Source organism: Ambystoma mexicanum, chromosome 8 (assembly GCF_040938575.1).
Source record: "Ambystoma mexicanum isolate Mex_15411 chromosome 8, UKY_AmexF1_1, whole genome shotgun sequence".
Lineage (NCBI taxonomy): Eukaryota > Metazoa > Chordata > Amphibia > Caudata > Ambystomatidae > Ambystoma > Ambystoma mexicanum.
Window position 1 is genome coordinate 972,298,650 of NC_090929.1, and position 19,286 is coordinate 972,317,935.

At 47.2% G+C, this 19,286-nt stretch overlaps 1 protein-coding gene across 2 annotated transcripts in view; it reads right to left on the minus strand.

Moving 5' to 3' along the window:
* The window catches only part of ZBTB40 (zinc finger and BTB domain containing 40), a 948,694-nt gene that overhangs the window by 514,905 nt on the left and 414,503 nt on the right, over positions 1–19,286 (minus strand). For both annotated transcript variants that reach the window (XM_069610881.1, XM_069610880.1), the window contains exons 8-9: positions 15,937–16,105; positions 4,149–4,607 (exon numbers count right to left, since the gene is read on the minus strand). In XM_069610881.1, the coding sequence (XP_069466982.1) occupies positions 4,149–4,607; positions 15,937–16,105 (628 nt within the window). The remainder of the gene's footprint in view (positions 1–4,148; positions 4,608–15,936; positions 16,106–19,286) is intronic.

The following is a 19,286-nucleotide window of genomic DNA, read 5'->3' on the forward strand; positions in this document are numbered from 1 at the left end:
TTGTCCGTCATTATCAGGACATTTTTCCCCTGTACAGATGGCAGAAAAGCCTTCAGCGCTAGTCTGATTGACTCAGCTCTAACAGGTTGATATGTAGTCTGGACTCCGATGGAGACCAACGACCGCTGATGGTCAAGTCGTTGGCATGGGCTCCCCACCCTCTGAGTGAGGCATCTGTGACTACTATGATCTCCGGCCATGGTTGCCAAAACAGTTCTCCTTTCAAAATGTTCTCCTGACAGGCCCATCACTGAAGGTCTTGAGCCACCTTGTCCGGAACCTGAAGGAGATCGGTCATTCTCCCTGAGAATTGCGACCACTGAGTTCTTAGTGCCCACTGAAGAGATCTCATTCTCAGGCGAGCCTCTGGCACAAGGAAGATGCAGGATGCCATGAGGCCTAGCAACCTCAAAAAGTCGAAGGCTGGGAGACGTTGGGCATTTTGAAACTTGGTGACCATCTGCAGAATATCTTGAACCCTCACCTCTGATGGCGAGGCTTTTCCCAGGGAAGTGTCCAGGACCGCTCCAATGAACTGGAGTCTCTGTGATGGTATCATCTGTGACTTCTTTAAATTGAGGGAGAAGCCCAGTTTGTGAAGGAAGTGGCAGACATAATCTAGCTGGATCTGAGCTTGTTCCGGAGATACAGCTCTGATCAGCCAATCGTCCAGGTAGGGGTAGACGTGAATCCCGTCCCTCCTTAGACTTGCAGCCACTACCGACATTAGCTTGGTGAAGACCCTCGGGGAGGAGGTCAGCCCAAATGGCAGAACTCGGAATTGATAATGAGAGCCGCCAATTGCGAACCTCAGGTATTTCCTGTGTTTGAGATGGATTGGCACATGGAAATAAGCATCCTGAAGGTCCAGAGATACCAGCCAGTCCTGGAGCTGGAGGGCCTGGAGGATCTGAGAGAGAGTTACCATCTTGAACTTGTCCTTCCTGAGGAACTTGTTCAATTCTCGTAAGTCCAAGATAGGTCTCAGTCCTCCGTCCTTCTTCGGTATTAGGAAGTAGGGGGAGTGCCAGCCCTTGTTCCTCTCCGCTACAGGTACCGGTTCTATGGCACCTTTCTCCAGCACGTCTACAATTTCCTTCAAGAGGAGCGGATCTGGAACTTTCAGAGAGCTGTTCCCCGGTGGATGACTGAGGAATGCGTAGAAAAGGCAGGCAGTAACCTTGGGCAACTGTCTCCAATGCCCAAGCATCTGACGTAATAGCCTGCCATTCCGTCAGATTTTGAGCTAGCCTGTCCCCTACTGGTGTCTTGTGAGGAGAGTCCTCAGAGTGATTTAGAGGCGGCTGATGCAGATGCCGAGGGTAAAGAGGCACCTGCTGCTGCTACGGCTTTTGTATTTTACCCTGTCCACCTCGGGTGAATCTTTTTTGACCTCTTTAAACCGACTGTCCTCTGGTTTTTATTCCGCATTCGGAAAAGGCAAAGGACTTACCTCTCCAAGAGGTTCCTGAGGGACGATACGGCGTTTGACGGATTGCAGCTCCCAGGGATTTTGCTGCTGCTTTGGATGTCTAACTTTTCTAGACCGTCATCTGCCTTCTTACCAAACAAAGAAGAGCCGTCAAAGGGCATATTTAAAAGTCTGGCTTGTACATCTGAAGCAAACCCAGACTTTCGCAACCACGCAAATCTGCGGGTTGTAGTACTTGCTGCCATGGCCCTACTGATACGGTCAGCAGAATCAATGCCAGTTTGAAGAGATTCGCACATTGCGTCTTTACCATCCTTAATGATGTTTAGAAACGCTTCCCTTTCTTCTCCCTCTGGGAGGCAGTCAGCCGCTGATAAAGCACACGCCCAAAATGTGTGGCTGAACCTTGCGAGCATACAAGTAGCGTTAATAGATTTCAATGCCATGCTACATGCAGAAAAGACTTTCTTAGCCATAGAGTCATATCTTTTGTCATCCCTGTCCGGTGGAACAGTAGGGTATGCCGATCTACTGCCTGATGCAGTTGCTGCTTGAACAACCAGACTCTCTGGAGTTGGATGTTAAGACAAAAATTCAGGGTCAGTAGCAGATACCCTATATTTGGCTGATAACTTCTTGTTAACAGCCGGGATAACCTCAGGAGTTTCCAAGTTAGCCAATATCTTTCTTTGTAATGCAGCATGAAATGGAACCACAGGATCCTCCTCTGGGCCGTTAACTAAAATGTCTGTAATGTCATCCTGTTGGAATGCAGGTGAAGGTGTAGACCAACCCATGAATTCTATAATCCTTGCCAATAAAATTCTGTAAGGGGTCTCGGCATGTTCCCCTGGGTCTGGTTTGGCAAATTCTATTTCTGGGAAAGTATCTAACCCACTTGCCTCATGTAAGGATTCTTGAAGGTCCTTTAACCTATTTTCCTCAGAGGTAAATTCCTCTGGTTCAGGTGTTGTAGTTCTCTGCAACCCAAAGGGTCTTTCGTGATCCGAATCCTCCCCTTCTTCATGAATTGAAGACAAAGGTCTGAAATGACCAGACCTTGGAAATGGCTTAAATCCCATTTCCAGAGCAGAAGGAGCCAAATTTGTCATAATTGGTTGAGAAAACGTCGACGACGTGGACATTAAAGGCTTCGAAAACACTGAAAAAGGCATCAAGAAGATCGAAGAGGGCTCGAAGAGCTTGAGAGGATTGGAATCCTACTCGAGGTTGTCGATGACATTCTCAAAGTCGTGTTCGAGGCCCTGGGTATGACCACTGGCTGTGAGGTAGTGACGGCCGTGGGTTTGTTCTTTTTCGGCGTCGAAGACGGCATCAATTCGATCAACCTATGCGTCGATGAGCCCTTCGATAATGGCGTCGATGACGCAGATGTATGCGTCGAAGGGACTTTTGACGATGGCGTCGATGGCACAGTGCCTTTGCTCGAGGGTTTGTGACGCTCTCGAGTAGTTTCTTTCGCTGGGTGCAACGACTCGCGGCGTTTCAATTTTTTGGGTCTTTCACCCAGGGTATCACCCTCAGCTGTCTTCGAGTGGGTCGAAGACGCTAAGCATCCTTTTACGGAATTCCTCCCACTCAGCCTGAGAGCTATGTTTTGTGGGGCAGGTGACTCTTTCCGGGGAAACAGAAGAAGACGAGGAAGGGGATCTTCGACGTCTCTTACTCGAATGCTTGGATCTCAAAGAGTGGTGGGAACTGCTTCGAGACCTAGAACGAGAATGTTTCCTGTGTCGGCGAGGAGACGAATGTCTCGACTCTGCCGAGGAAACTTTCGAAGGAGTTTTAACCGTCTTACCTCTCTCAAGCTTCCCCTTAAGCGCCTTCAAGGCTTTCGCCGTCATAGACATGCAGTCCTCGCACTCCGAACATTGGTGCTCCGATCCCAGGCACCACAAACAGATCCTGTGAGGATCTGTCAACGACATTTCTTTCCACAGTCTTGACATTTTTTGAAGCCGGTCCGTGGAGTCGTCGGTTCGGATGAGGAAGCCATCGAGTAAGAGTTGGTATTCTCGAGGAATAATGAAGAATATATCTGACTAACGAACTGAGCAACGCGATTCCGAGGCCCAAGAAGCGTGGAAAAACAGAACTGAGCAACGGACGCTGCGCAAGTCTATTTATATGCATGATGACGTCGGCACCGATACGGAGGATGTCGAGGGACATTGGCTCGAGGGACGTCGACGCGCAGCGCCCTCTACTGAAAAATGTTTTCCGAGGCCAGCAAGCTGGAGATGATCTATCAAGATAAGGAATATGTCAGAGGACACAATCCCTTCGAAAGTATTGTGCGCTGCAATAGAAAGTTACAGATACCATAAACACTTGGAGGAAAGAATTCTCAGAGAAAAATCACTCAGTAGATGGACCAACAAATCCAGAAGTGCAGCAAAAAGTGCTGGGGGACTCATAGGTGAATGAGATTTGGCAAAACATGAAAAATCAAACTAATACTCGCATTTCTGGATACCAAAGTGAGTGACTCACCTTATATGATGGTGAACACTGTTTTTATTCACACTGCTTTGTTTGTCCAAAACAGAGCATCAGCTATGGAAGGGCAAATAAAACAAAAAATAAAATCCCATTTCAAAAGGGTTTCAGAGAAAGACTCCACTTGAATCTGCATAGGAAATATTTCATCAACAGCAAAAGCTTAACCTATTTTACTAATGTTATATTTACGTACCTGATGGATGGGCAAACTGTTTCCCACATATGTCACAGGTAACCAGCAAACGCTTCCTTCTCCCTCTAGCTGTCCGATCACTATTAGGGTAACTGTGAGATTCCTGCCTGTGCCGCTCAAGCTCCTTTTTAGATGCTTTGACCTCATTGCAGTCCTGGCACTGTACTGGCTTTTCAAGCGCCATCCTACAGCGCTTTATATGCACTTCTAGGCGACAGCGAAAATGGAAGATCTTGTTACAGTATTTACATATGTAATTTTTTTTAGCCCTAATAGCAAGCCTCTTTCCTTCTTTCTTGACAGGAAGACTGTTTTCCTCGACAGACAAAGCTTCATCTTTAGCCATTTCCACAAGCTCTGGGTTAGATTCTTTTTTGTCCAAAGCCTCAACCTCATACTCATTGTTAACCTTCCACTTTCTGATGTTTTCCATTTCACCATCTCCTGCAGTCAGCAATCCTGAAAACAAAAATCACAAAGAAGTATAAAAAAAAGGGAAATGTTGCAATAAATCCTTCACCTCCAAAACATTCATTTTTTTTAAAATCATGCTTTTGGTGAGCCATACACGAATAAAAAAGCAAACGTTTACACCTTTTTGTTAGTGAGTATCAGTTTAGTTAGGTTCTTGAATGTGCAGGACAAGCAAAATCCCTGCACTTCCTATAGACTCTACTTTATAGATCTCCACACAAAATACCTACTTTTGGAGAACGATGCTTCACTCCTTTGTGAAACCAACTTCTGACATGGTCACTGTGGGTGATTTGAATTTATGTTTCCATGCCACACAAAATTGTCTAGATACCTCTGTTAGTATTGCCCTTGGAGATCTTGGATTTGAGCACGTTATTTCTAGTTGAATACATAAGAATGGTCACATCCTAGACTAACTGGCTGTGTAGCCTCTGCATGTCTGTGGGTTGGCCGGAATTTTTTTGTGTCAATGGTCCGTTATACTTTTTACTCTTCCTGCTCCTCAGTTACAGCAGCATGTTTATCCACGAGTTCTAGTGGAAAAACGCAGTTTACAGATGGTGACATCAATCTCTTTCGCTGCATTCATGGAGCCCCCTGATTATGTGTTAGCTTGCTGCTCTTCCCTGGATGTTCTTAAGGATCATTTTTACCATGGCTTATCATTGGCCCTCAACAGAATTGCGCCCTTGAAGTATGTAACTCTTAAATCAGAAACTTACAGTGCTGGTTTAATCAAAGTCTACACAACCTGCCTGCTCAAGAAAATAAAGCATATAGATGCTGGCTAGAGTCTTCGCTTTCTGCTGATAAAGAGTGTTATCTTGCAGTAGTCAGCCACAAGACTCCGATTATTGAGGATAAAAAGGAACATTTTGACTTGTGCATTAGTTCTCTGGGTACCAATTCTAAATAATTATTTAAAGTACTCCGAGAGCTTGAGAAGCCAAATATTAATCCTGAAGAATCTATTGTTGGGGAATAAAACTGGTGTAATAATATGGTTTCATCCCTCAAAGCTGTCATTTCTCTTAAACAGTCCTGTTTACCTGAGCCTGTGTGCCATCCTGCCCCTCTTATTTATTTATTTATTTTTACATTTGTAAAGCGCCACACAGCCCAGAGGCATGGGGGCGCTGTTGCAAGAAAATTACTTAGTTGCAGTGCAGGGAGGGGTAGATCGAGGGTGTTACAGCGAGATCGTATCTACCCCTAGCCTGGGAAAAAGGAAGTTTTGCCTTTACAGATGTTATACAGTTGACCGGGCCCAAATGGGGTTTATACAAACAGCATAGTTTTTATTGCTTTCCTGAAGCCCAGGTGGGATTGGATGACTCTGATCTCGGCGGGTAATAGGTTCCAGTTGGTGGCGGCGAGGACTGGGAAGCTAGCGCCACCTGCTCTGGTTCTGATGCTTTTTGGAATTGCTAGACGGTTAGTGTGGCTAGATCTGGTTGGTCTGTTAGAGGGGGGACCAGAGAATCTGAGCATGGTAGCGCGGTGCTGTGTCGTGTCGACATTTGTGGGTGAGTGCCAGTGATTTGAAAAGGATCCGTTTCTTGACCGGAAGCCAGTGGACGGATTTTCTGGTGGCTGAGATGTGGTCTCTTTTTGAGATTCCCGTGGCTGCTCAGAGGGCATTGCTCTGCACCGTTTGAAGTTTTTTAATGTTTTTGGCTGAAGTGCCTAGTAGGAGTGCATTGCAGCAGTCTAGGCGGGAGCCTATGATAGCTCTTGCAATGGTGAGGGAGTTTTCCTGTGAAAGGAAGGGCCTTGTAGCAGTGATAAGTTTTGAGTGGTAGGCTGCTGCTGAAGAGATTGCGTTGAACAGTCTGTCCATGGTGAGGTTTGAGTCCAGGTAGACTCCAAGGGTTTTGACTGCTTTGGAGACAGATGCGGCAATTGTCGATGAAGGAGTCATATTGGGGCCCCATTTTATTGATTGTGGTTGGTGTCCGATGATGAGTAGCTCTGTTTTTTCGCTGTTGAGGCAGAGCCAGTTTTCAGCCATCCAGGTTTGGATGGTGGAGTAAATTGAGAGGAGGGTTTTTTGGTCGGCTTCGTAGTCTCCGGTGAGAGGGATGAGGACTTAAGTGTCGTCCGCATAGTTGGTGTAGGTGATGCCCATTGCATCGAGGCATTTGAATAATGACCTTGTGAAAAGGTTGTACAGTGTGGGAGATATGCAGGACCCCTGCGGGACACACCACATTCAATTAAATGTGGCTGGGCGCAAGCTGTGTCTGAGAAGACTTTCATTTCTCTGCCCCCAAGAAAGGATGCTATCCAGGCGGTGGCTTCTGCTGAGAAGTTGCCCGCTGTAGAGAGGTGGTGGCAGAGGGTGTCATGATTGACCAGGTCAAATGCCGCCGAGAGGTCGAGTAGAAGTAGGAGAGCTGGTTTGCCCACGTCTCTTAGGTCATCGATTTGGTTCTTAAGGTCCAGTAGTGCTGTTTCTGTGCCATGGTTTAGGCAGAAGCCAGATTGCCGGAGACCAAGTATGTGATGAGCTTCTAGGTAGTTCTGAACTTGGATGTATGCAGCTTTATCCAGGATCTTGAGAAGGAAGGGAACTATTGTGATGGGCCTATAGTTTCCTGGTACCTTGGGGTCTAGTGAAGGTTTTTTCAATAATGGGCGGACCCAGGCTTCTTTGAGGCAGGATGGCACTTGGTTGGATTTGAACGAGGCGTTGATGAAGGCTGTGAAGAATGGTACCAGTGAGGGGGCGCTGTCCTTGATGAGCTGGGCTGGACACGAGTCATCTTTGCAATTGGAGGGTTTGATGGAGTTGAATATGGTTAGGACTTCCTCTTCTGTCATCTCCTGGAACGAGAAGGCTGGGATTCTGGCTGGGGCGGTGTTCTGGTGTAGGTTGGATAGTTGTTGCGATAGGGCTTTTTGGTGACTGATGATTTTGTCTTGAAGAGTATTCAGTTTGTTGAGCATGGCTTCTTGGATGTCGTTACACCATTCTTTGTCTTTATTCACGGGGTTTGAGGGGGGAGTTGGGGACTCCAATTCTCTGAAGATTGTGAAGATTTCCCTGGATCCTGATTTAGCGTTGGCGATCCTGGAATTGAAGGAGTTGGCTTTGGCAGCAATGATGGCGGATTTGTATAGTCTGGCGATGTCTTTAAACGCTTGTCTGGTGGTGTCATTGGGGTTAGTTTGCCAGGCTGTGAGAGCCAATCGTTTTTGTGAGCGTATTTTCAGGAGATCCCGAGTGAGTTTAGCTTTCCTGTGTGCCAAGGGAGCAATGGTGTCTATGGCCTTGGTAATAATGGTGTTGTAGGATGCTCGAGAGTGTAAGGGTTGTTGGAGAAAGGGTGTTTGAGTTCGGGAACCAAGAGGTGGGGAAGGAGTTTTTCCTTGGTTAGTTGCTTGGCGCTCCTGGTAGGGGCAGGCAACAGAGCTTCGTGAGCGGTGGGTGTAGTTCTGGAGTAGTTGATATTGAAGTGGATAATGGAGTGGTCCGACCAGGGAATGGGAGAGATGATGGGCGTCGATACCTGACAGTTGTGTTGGGCAATCCAATCCAGGATGCGGCCTTTGTTGTGTGTTGGTTTTAGCACTTCTTGTTTGAATCCCAGTGTTGCGAGGGCTTTGTTGAACGAAGCGGCATTCCTGTCTGAAGGGTCATTGAGGCTGAGGTTCATGTCATCCAGGAGGATGGACATGGTGGTTTTCTTGAGGTTGTTGCTGATGGTGTGTAGGAGCGCTTCCTGGAATTCTCCCGCTGGTCCTGGTGGGCGGTATGTGAGGTGGGCGGTTATGGTGCAGCTTGGTGAGGGGTTGATTTTGACGAGCATGTAGTCACAACTGTGCGAGGGGTCTCCTTGGATCCTTCTGATGGGGATGGACTCTTTAGCTATCAATGCAACCCCCCCTTTTTGTGTATTGCGGTCTTGCCTGAAAATTGTGCAACCATCGGGCAGGGCAATGGCTAGAGCTGGGCCTGCTGCTTCATGGAGCCATGTTTCGCAAATAAATAGTAGATCAAGGTTGGAGTTGCAGAGGAGGTCGTGGATATCTAAGGCGTGTGCCGGGAGGGAGCTTGCATTGATGAGGGCACATTTGAGTGTTGATGGTTTGCTGGGGGTCAATTCGCTGGCAGTGGTGGGAGCGCACATATCAAGTGGTTCAACAATAGCATCAGTGGCAGCAGCAGAGGCAGTGCTGGGCGCACCTAAATCAAGTGGGTCACACATAGCAGATGGTGTAACTGTAGCAGCAGTGGCCGTGGCTGTGGCATACATAACAGGTGGGTTGGTGTATGCACCACGCCTCGTGTTGCATTCAGTGGTGGCAGTACATAAGGCCATGTTGTGCCTTGCGTTCATATTGCAAGTGGCACTAGCGGATACAGCGGCAGTGGTCTTGCCAGCAGCAGGTACAGTTTTGGCCAAGATGGGGGTAGTGGGTTCCTTAGTGGGGGTTGTTGCTGATAACCGGCGTTCTGCAGGGGGGTATGGTTGATGCCTACTTGGCGTAGCGTGCATGGAGGAGGATACAGGATGGCAGTACAGGGACGGTGACCACCAGAGGATGGCTGGGACATGCAGAGCGGCTGAGGGGAGTGATATCCTCATGCAGAGGCGTTTGTTTCTGCAGAGGTGTGATAGGGGGGCCATGCGGGCGTGCGGGACTGCTGTACGGGCTCGTAGACGTAATAACCTGCTTGTTAGCGGTGCGAGGGACCAATTAATGGGGGGGGGTCTTAGCTTTAGTTGGAACCCACACCTTCGAGCAGCAGAGTAGACGAGAGCTCTGGATGTGGCCTTTTCCCTGGGCCTTCGCCCTGTGGCTTCGCCTGTCGGTGGCCTCCACCTACTTTTAAAGCAGTAGGGGAGGGGCTGGCAGGCTCCATGGGCCTATTGGATGCTCGGGCCGCGGCGGTGATGATGCGGCAGCCATCTCTGTTGATGTTGGTTGCTATGGCAGTGCAGGCGGCCATTTTGGAGAGGCCGAGCTCCTTGTGGTTTGCAGCAAGTGCCGTGGGTGCAGATGCACGGCTGTTGGGGCGAATGCACTCCAGTGCTATTTCGGATGCTGGTGGGGGGGGGATCCTCGGGCCCACAGCTGATCCTTCTCTCGCAGCAGAGCAGACGAGAGCTCTGGATGTGGCCTTTTCCCTGGGCCTTCGCCCTGTGGCTTCTTTGGTCCATAATACCACATTTTCTGGGGTCTCTGAGACTATCGATAGTGATACAGATGTTGAAGCCTACTAATTGTCCAGGAGACCTGTATCCTTAAAAGATTAAGTCATGAGCATCGACTTGTGTCCCCTTTGATTACCAAATTTGTCAATGCTTCTTTTACGTCTGCTTCTGCCTAGTGTGCATCAAACCGGCTTGGATCACTCCACACTTGATCCTAGTTCTCCCACAAGCTATAGCCCCATTATGAATGCTCCCTTTCTAAGAAAAAACTTTATTGTTTGGTTAATCTACAGTTACAGGCTCATCCTCATCTAGATGAATACGAGCTTTTGGGTTCCAGACAGTCCGGTTTTGGAGCTAATCACAGCACCAAATTCGCCTTACTGGACCTTAAATCGAGTATGTCAGAAATTATGGATGTTGGTCATGTATCGCTACTCGTTTTACTAGATAGGTCGGCTGTCTTCAATCTTGTTGATTTTAATATCCTTTTTAATAGAGTCCATGCCAATGCCCCATTTCTAAGTGAAGACCCTCACCACTTTGCCCTTGAGGGACGGTAGAAACAACTTGAGGGCCAAAACACCACCTGTAGTTCCAGTACGTTTATGTGTAGCGTCTTCTCTTCCGCCAGCCAAAGGCCTCTGGCATGGAGACGTATGGTGTGGGCTCCCCAGCCTTCCAGAGACGCATCCGTCGTGACGTTTCCTGGTACAGAGGGCTCTGGAAATCTGTGCCCCTGGCGATATTGGAGCATACGCCCCACCATCTGATCGCTCGTCAGAACTCCTCGTCGAGCGTGATCATGACCTGGAAGCTTCCGGACACCTGGACCCAATGGGCCTACAGGAATTCCTGCAGAGGCTGCATCCGTAACTTGCAGAGTCGAATCAGGTAAATGCAGGACAACATCATGCCGAGCAGCGACTTGATGGTCCTCATCGCGGCGATCTTCAGTGCCAACAGCCGTTGCACCTTGCCCAGGATGGCCGATATCCTTTCCTCCTACGGTGACGCCAGGCACAACACTGTGTTGAGCTTGGATCCCAGGTACAGTACGTCCTGCGATGGAGTTAAGCAGGACTAGAAACCCAGATCCGTCAGCAGACGGACAGTCCGCTCAATGTGTTCGACAGCAATGTCCCTCGACTTGGCCTGGATGTTCCAGTCATCCAGGTAGGGGTAAACATGGATCCCTTGCAGTCGCAGATGGGCTGCCACTGGCACAAGCACTTGGTGAAGACTTTGGGTGCCGACTTCAGCCCGAATGGTAGGGCGTTGAACTGATCATGCTTCCCCTGAATGACAAAGCGCAGAAACTTGGGGTGCCATTTGTGTATGGGGACGTGGAAGTAAGCAACAACAGAAAGTTCCCCCTCCTCCAGCTGGCCGAGCACATTCTGCAGAGTGACCATACGGAACTTCTGGGACTTGATCTATTTGTTGAGTCGCCGTAGGTCGGGAATGGGCCTCCAGCCCCCAGTCTTCTTTCTTACAAGGAAGTATCTTGAGTATACTCTGGAGCCCCCGAGTCGCCTTGGAACCAGCTATATCGCCCCTTTCAGGAAAATGGCCCGAACTTCCAGCAGAAGTTGAGGGATGTGGTTTTCCTGCCGGGCCACCGGTGGTATTCGCTGACACTTTGTTTGATATTCTAAGGTGTGTCCGTGGGAGAGAGCGTCCAGCACCCAATCTGTCGGTGGAGATGGACTCCCACATGGCGTCGTACGCCAGTCGGCATCTCACCGGGGTGCACGGTGGGGGCCCGACGTCCTGCCCGGTTCAATCTTGCTTGGAGGTCGACGGGCCGCCTTGTGATCCCTGACAACGAGGATGTCTGCCCCTGAAGGCCTTGGAGCGACCCCTGTTGGCTTCGTGGGTCGAGGAACGGGAGGGCAGATGGTAAAAAGATGAGCCCCCACCCCAGAACCCTTCGAAGAGCGGATAGACTTCCCTCCTGAGGAACGAAAGGACTGCTGTCGGAGAGGGGCAGTGGAGAGGGGGCAATGGGTGGTATGGAGGCGTAGGATCCCTCCTCCTCTTCTTGGCTGGCAGTTCCCCCGGTGGCAACGGGGTGGCCGGTACTGGTGCCGCGGGAGGAGCAGACGGAGGTGTCACTGTCATCCTCCTCTGTATCTTAAACACCAGCGTGTGTAGTGTTGAGAAGATGTCCAGTGAAAGGTCTCGAGGCGGTATCTGGGGTGTAGGAGTGCTGGGGTCCGGGACCTCGTCGTCCTGGGGCCCTTTGTCTCCTCCATCGACGGTTACCCAGTCATCGCTGCCCCGGTCATGGGGTGAGTCTTCAGCATTTCCCTCATCGTCATTGCCCTCCTGGGTAGTGTGGACAGACGTTCTCTCATCCTCATCAGCCGAATAAATGTCCACACCTTGGAGGCCTTCAACGCCACCCCCGCTTTCGTCGAGTCCAGAGGGGTCGGTCTCGGGCTGAGGTCGGGCATCCTCTTCTCCTGGGTTTTCTCAGTTGGCTTGCTCGAAGCCTCCCTCCTGGGAGGAAGAGACACCCTGGCCGTCGTCGGGGTACCCTGTGGGTTTGCCCCTACAGCCTTCAAAGGCAAAGCCACCACCACCTCGAGGCAGGACGTCTGTCGCATTGTGCACTTGGGCCTTCACTGAGAGGCTGTTTCCCTTGTCCATTTTGGCCTTCTCCTGCTGGGCCTTGTCAGACCGATTGTCTACCTTGGCCTTCTCCGTCGCGGGGCGGGTCGGACACCGCACCCTGCCTGGCCTTCTCCTGCTTGGCCTTCTCCAGATTCTCTCTAAACTTCCTTGGGGTAGTGGACTTCCTCTTGGACGACGATCCAGAGTGGTGGCTGGAGATCGATGCTGATGGAGAGGACGATCGCGCCCCGACGGTCAAGGCATCCGCAGCAGCGGTGACCCCGACGGAAGCGGACTTGGCCTTCCCCCACTGGTGGGACGCCCTCAAAGGACTTAAACGTCCGCTCAGGTTTGCCAGACCCAGGAGAGGCATGCCCCCGAGTGCAACTGGGGTAGAGGCACGCTTCCAGCCGCTGGTGTCAATCCTTCAACGTGCGCTTCGAGAAGCCTTGACAAATCTCCAATCCTCCACCTTATGAGTCGGGTGCAAGCAGTACAAGCACTGGGAATGCTCGTCGGCCATGTACACATTCACCAACTGCAGTCAGAGCAAAGCTTGAAGAGGAAGTGCCGTTGTCCTTCTCGTCTGACCTGATCCACACGGTGTGAAGCCTACAAGAACAACACTCGACGAAAAACAGCCGTTGAGGGGCTCTGAACAAGCCGAAAAACTGATCACCGTTAGTCGGAAAGCTGATCGATGGAGCACAATGGCTCGATTGACTGAAAAATAGAGTTTAACTCTCAAAAAGCCGAACACGCAGCAAAACACTCGAAGAGCGAAGCACGAGGACTCCCAACACTTGAATGAGTGGTCAAAATCAGAAGATGGCTGCCAGAAGAGGGGCTTAGGTAGAGGGCAGTCATTGGCTGGGGGCAGAATGACCCAGAGCTCAGTGATTGGTTTATAGGAGAAAGACAGTTTGGAAACAAAACTGAAACTGTTTATTTTACCGAGGATTCCCAGCCTGACGACAGGGAATATTCATCAGCATGTGAATCCATGCCAGACCCCATGCTGGAGAATAAAAACTACCAACATAGAATACAAATTAAACTGCTGCTGCAAAAATCTGGAATAAACTCTCCATACCAATGCGAACAGAAGCAAACTATGAGGTCTTCAGGAAAAGCCTGAAAAGAACTCTGTTTGAGTAAACCCGTCATCAGATCCTAAAAGCCTATATGTCGTATGTTTTGCGCCCTGATGCCCATGGGCTTTGGCATGGTATAAATAATAATAAAAATTCACGGAAGCCATATCTGGCCAGGCGATAAGCACTGCTAAGGAAGTAGAGAGACTTGGGCACAGTGCAGACGTAGAGTTCAGCCATGTAAATTCTTATCCAACTGATTCAGCCTGTATTTCCGATAACGTGGTATAAACACATGGCCAAGGTAGGGAAGGAAATCACAGGAAAGAGCAGTTACGTCTGTTCTCTCGACCCCTATGCCAGGAGTTCATCCAAGACATTTGTAGCAACTGAAATTCTAAAGGCCAGAGCACAATGCCTCATGCGTTTATCACTCTGCACCACAAGAGGACGGTTCCAAGGAAGACGGGTCACACTAAGATGAAAAATAATAATGTATTTCTTATACAGCGCTACACACCCATAAGTCTCAAAGCGTTTTAATAACAGAAGACATGGATGTCCATAAAGACTTTCCGGTATGAAGATGGTTACATCACGACTCAAGAAATGATGGCCAATTACTGGAGTACAGACAAGACCAAATATGTCACCGAAGGCCTGCAAAAGGGAGAAACAGTGGTAGGGACACAGAAGGAGTTACAGTACCCCAAGACAGGACCAAGGGAGATATTAGGAATGCCAGGATGCTGGGAACCACCGCAGATGCTAGTATATGGACAAGTGTACACAGCAGATGGGCAGAAAGGAGAGATTTGGAGCAAAGCACATGCGCTCCTAACAGTTCCAGTGGAAGTAGTGCAAAGGGAAAAAAACGTGAAGCAAGTGCGAAACTGCCCACATGGGTGAAAAAAACGAAGCAGGGCCCATGCCCATCATACCACTTGAAGGCGCTTCTTTATGTTTCTAGAATGATGGTCCGGTAAAGGTTGGAGAGAATAAGGGATGTAAGCAGATGTCGGAGGTACCAGGCATGAAGGTCGGAAGCGCAGTGCGTATGGAGCACTAGTGGGCCTGCAGGTGGAAAGCATACCTGCAACTGCCATTTGGAATGGATGTGGATTGGGAACAGACAGTTCCAGCCCGACATCCAGCCATAAATACACTGCCGCTTAGCATGGGAAAGCTGCAGCTTTCCCCCCTAACGGCTTACCAAATATAGCAAATTCAGCCCTGCAAAGCCAAGAAAACGCCCAATCAACAAGATGGCCAATGGAAAGGCACATTTCTTGTGGCATGGCCATTTTAGAGTATATGGTACTCTATATAGCATTACGCGCAAAAATGCACTATATAAATCAAAATAAAAACGGCAGGTGTGTATCTGCTGCCACCACCCCCTCCTCCTGGAGACATTATGCAAGTAGCCACACAGTTAAACACAGCAAAGCTACAGCAGGGGTCTGCAACCTGAGACTCTCCTGATGTTTTTAACAGAACTAACATGATATCTTACCACTGACTATGCTGGATAAGGCTGATGGAAGTCGTAGTCCAAAACATCTGGAGAGCCAAAGGTTGAAACTCCTGTTTTACGTACACAAAGTATATCTACTGCACTTCACACTAAGGTGATATGTGAAGGGAAAAGTAAACAGAATTTTACTATGGGGTATAGAGGTCTCAAGCACGTAAAGTCATGGGGACTGATCAGGGGCCTCAAAATAGATAAGTTTAGTCAAGCATGCGAAGTAAGGCTCTACTTTGCTCCAAAAATTAGAACAGATTACAGGTAACAGCAACAAGTTTTTGTGTCCCATTGAGGTCTATGGAGGGAAAGCAGCACACTAGAAAATCATTCCTAACACTGGAGAATAAAACTGAAGAGAACACAAATCAACCAATATTTGGTTTGCCAGAAACATTACTATACACATGTTTGGCAATATTCAAAATAACTTCATTTACAACTAAACTATATTGACTCCCTTCACATTCAGCCATCATTCAAACCATTTGGAAGTTGGGACTACACTTTATTGTGAAATCAAAGTGACACATGCATTAGATTTTATAAGCCTTTTTAGTAATCTAGTGCTTAGTAAGTTCCCTCCTTTGAGTTATTACTTTTGAATTTACTTACAAAGGCAAGTTGAGCCATACTTGCCTTGTTACCCTGGTTGATACGTAACACCTCGTAATAATCCTGGATTTTCCAATTGCAGACTGACACTTGAAGTTCAATTGAGTATGGACCATCAAATCCCATCATGCAATGAGGAAAACAGAGTTGTCACGCACGACACAGGGCAACATAGCAGCCAGGTGGGGACCATTGGATACATCTGCCACTTACAGACTGCTGCAATATCCTCAAAGCCTACAAAATTAACCTTTCCTTTCAATACAATCTTTAAAAGTACTGGTTGGCCTTACCCATTTGCTCCAGCTCCTGCATAAGTGGCTGCACATTTGGGAATGACTCTTGAAGGCTGCAGAGCACATGACAGAACATCAGAGTCGGAATAGACTTCTCCAATATAGCAGACAGAAACTGCTTGGCACACGATGCACTTCGGTCTTCTTTCTCACAAAAAAAAAGAAGCTGAAGAAAGACAAACAGATGGTACAGGTTCATTAAGCTATTAAACCCAGGAGCAAAATGTATGAGATTACAATGGATGCTAGTCTATTAAAGGACACAATCATTTTAACATAATATATTAAAGATGTGCATAAAATTGTGGAATGTGTGTTAAATGAAGATTGTATCTAATCAGTATGCGAAAAACACATAGTAGACCATGAGCCCCAGAATACAATGTAACCACTGAACTGTAATCTCAGGGATCGAAATTAAGAAATGGACAGGAGCTAAAAGCAACTTGTGGGTATCGGGCATCAACCAGTAGGCAGGAGATACCTGTGGACCTCTCAGGTTTCCAGTGGCCATGTGCAAGAAGAGCATCCAGTCCTTTGTTTTTCCACTTTAGATTCTGGCACTTGTCGTTTTTCCTTCCCATATCAAGACAGGAAAACTACAAGTACAGAAATTCCAAGCAAAAACTGGGCTGGATGGCCTTTGCAACCATGGGCATGGTAAACGCGAGAGCTCTGTACCTCTCACGAACTAGCACAGAGCGCACCACAAATCTAATTTGTGCATGAAATTCAAATTCTCAATTTGTTTCCATTATATTTGAATGCCCACTATCCTACATGTGAAATGTATCCTCCTTTGCACACATTCCCAAACATACAGTGTTTGGTAACAGAGACATTAGAGTTCGAGAGATAGGTAAGTGCCTATGCTCCAATTGGTCTGGGGAGTCGAAAGAAGCTAAATAACTCCCATCATTTTCATACCTGGTCATCTTTTAACGAGAAAGCAATTTGCTCACAAGGTCTTTAATAAAACCAACTTTTTCAGTTGAGCCAAACGCCAAAACCTTGATGCAATGTTCTGAATCGTGAGCAATGTGTGAGGGGTCAGAAATGTGAAGCCGGCAACTTCAGAAAGGTTTCACAATTAGCCATTTTATCAACTCACTATCCCCAACATAAAGCAGATTTCCCTGCCTATCCATCTAAAGAAAAACACTAACAAAAGGAATCTGTCCCTCACACTTATACATTCATCAAACTCATGAAGTTATGATATGGCAATTCAGGTTTAACAAAATAACAGTTATGCTTAAACATAAACCTTATAACCAGTTATCCTTGTAGGCAGAGTTGGATCCCTTTCCCAAGGTTTAAGCCAGCATTTTCTATTTAAAAGTTTGAAATAAGAAAGCTCCTTTTAGTAGCCAAGAGCTGCTCTGAATACAATACTAAGTTCTTCTCACTCCAAAAGTCTGCCACTTGGCCTATGGCAAAGTTTCCACAAAACGAATAAGTCTTTGGGCCTCATTACGAGTGCAGATGTAACCCTGCCGGTGCTAGCAGTGGGTTGCCACTGGACTCGTAAAATATTACTGATGCCTGACTTTCCGGTGCCACCGGGAGATTACAAGTCCAGCTGCCCGGGAAGTCAGGCGCCGGTAAACTTAAAGTCCCCATTCCCATAGAGTCCAAGATGACTTTATGGGAGTGGGGACTCTGAAACGCTGGCACCATTGTTAACGATGCCGCCGCTTCCGTGTACAGTCTGCCTGCCGTGGCACAGCGGCCACAGCAGTCAAACACGTAGTTTACTGGTCAGGAAACAAGGGTGCCGGTGAGCTTACCGGCACCCTTGTTTCCGGACTGGTAAACTTGTAATGAGGCCCTTTGTCTTTACACTTATAGTTAATATTTCAACTTCGCTTCTCCTCCTGGAAAAGTAACACTTTGAGGAACAAACACTTTCACAAATCATCATCAACAAACTATGTCAGGATGATTTTTTCCACGTTTCATCAAACACATTAGTGGCCTTCCCACTTTCGTTCCTTCACAACCTTCAACCACACAGCTGTACTTCAATATCTTCTTCCTGGTGCACTAACCTGCCAGGAATACATCTAGAAATCCCTTCCCTTGTATACTCGCCCCCCAGGATAACAACTCCTAACACTACTACAAGTACTATGTGGTAAGGCTTGCTTCAAACTTTTAGAAAAGTCATAGACTTTTAACATTAGAATTCACAACTTCTTCTGTAAGGAAATAATACACATAGGTGTTTATTCCACGGATTGATTTGCCACATGCAATGCAGGTTATGTTCCTCTCCTCCTCGATATCTATCACAAGGAGGGTTATGAAAATGGAAAATCTATGAGTTTTGACTGTGAACCCAAAAATCGCTAAAAGCGGATGGCCTACAGAGTGCTGAAAAACTATTTTGACTTTAGGCACAAACTAATATGCAGTAAAAGTATTTTAGATATGCCTTAGTCCTTCTTTAAAAACATTCCTAAATGTAATGATGCACATGGCATTTCAAGTTTAAAAAAAAATACTTTTATTGGTAGATTTTTTTAAGATAAAGTTTGGATTAATGCCTGTAGGGAATATGGGTTAAACTAGAAACAAAAAGGGGATTTCAGATAAACTTGAAACACGTTGGGACAACAGAAAGCGATGGGCAACTTGCTACAGCAGTCCTTCCCTAGATTATTATGCAAACATTAGAAAATCATTGCCCCTCCTGGGACACCCTATTCTAAAAAGAAAAGTTCCAAACATGTGGTCAACAGAAAATCCAATACTTGTGCCACCCCAAAATTAAAACAATAGTCTTTAAAGAACGACCAAAAAAAGTTAATAAATCCTGCATAAGTCTGCTCGCATTCTATCAACACAAACACAATTGTTATCTGTGAAAAGGCTGTTCTACGGATTACTCTAAACAGCTTCCTTATGCTTTTCTTGCTTTCATAAACTGCAATTGGCCTTTGACAGTTTGCAGCCCTCATACGGTTTCTCCTTCTGCTAGACTGACTTCTTTGGTCTTCCTTGAATGCAATTCACCTGGCCTTTGTTTTTTGTACTTTTTAATTTACAAGTGAAAGGTAATTTTTAAAAGTTCTATTCTGCTAATAGAGAATGTATTTGTAACATTGCAGCTAATCTAGGCAAACACTGCAAATATTGTTCCCTGAAATGTATGACTAACAGAATTGTTTTAAAAAAATGTGCAAACATTCAGGGACGCCTTTGCCTATGGTGTAAAACTGTTGCCTATATGTTAAGATTGATTTCCAAAATCAACCCTGGGTTGGATTTTGGGGGGCAAACTCAAACAAGTTAAGGTAGCAGAGTGGCAAGGTTTAGACTCAGGAAGACAGCTAAAATAAGTC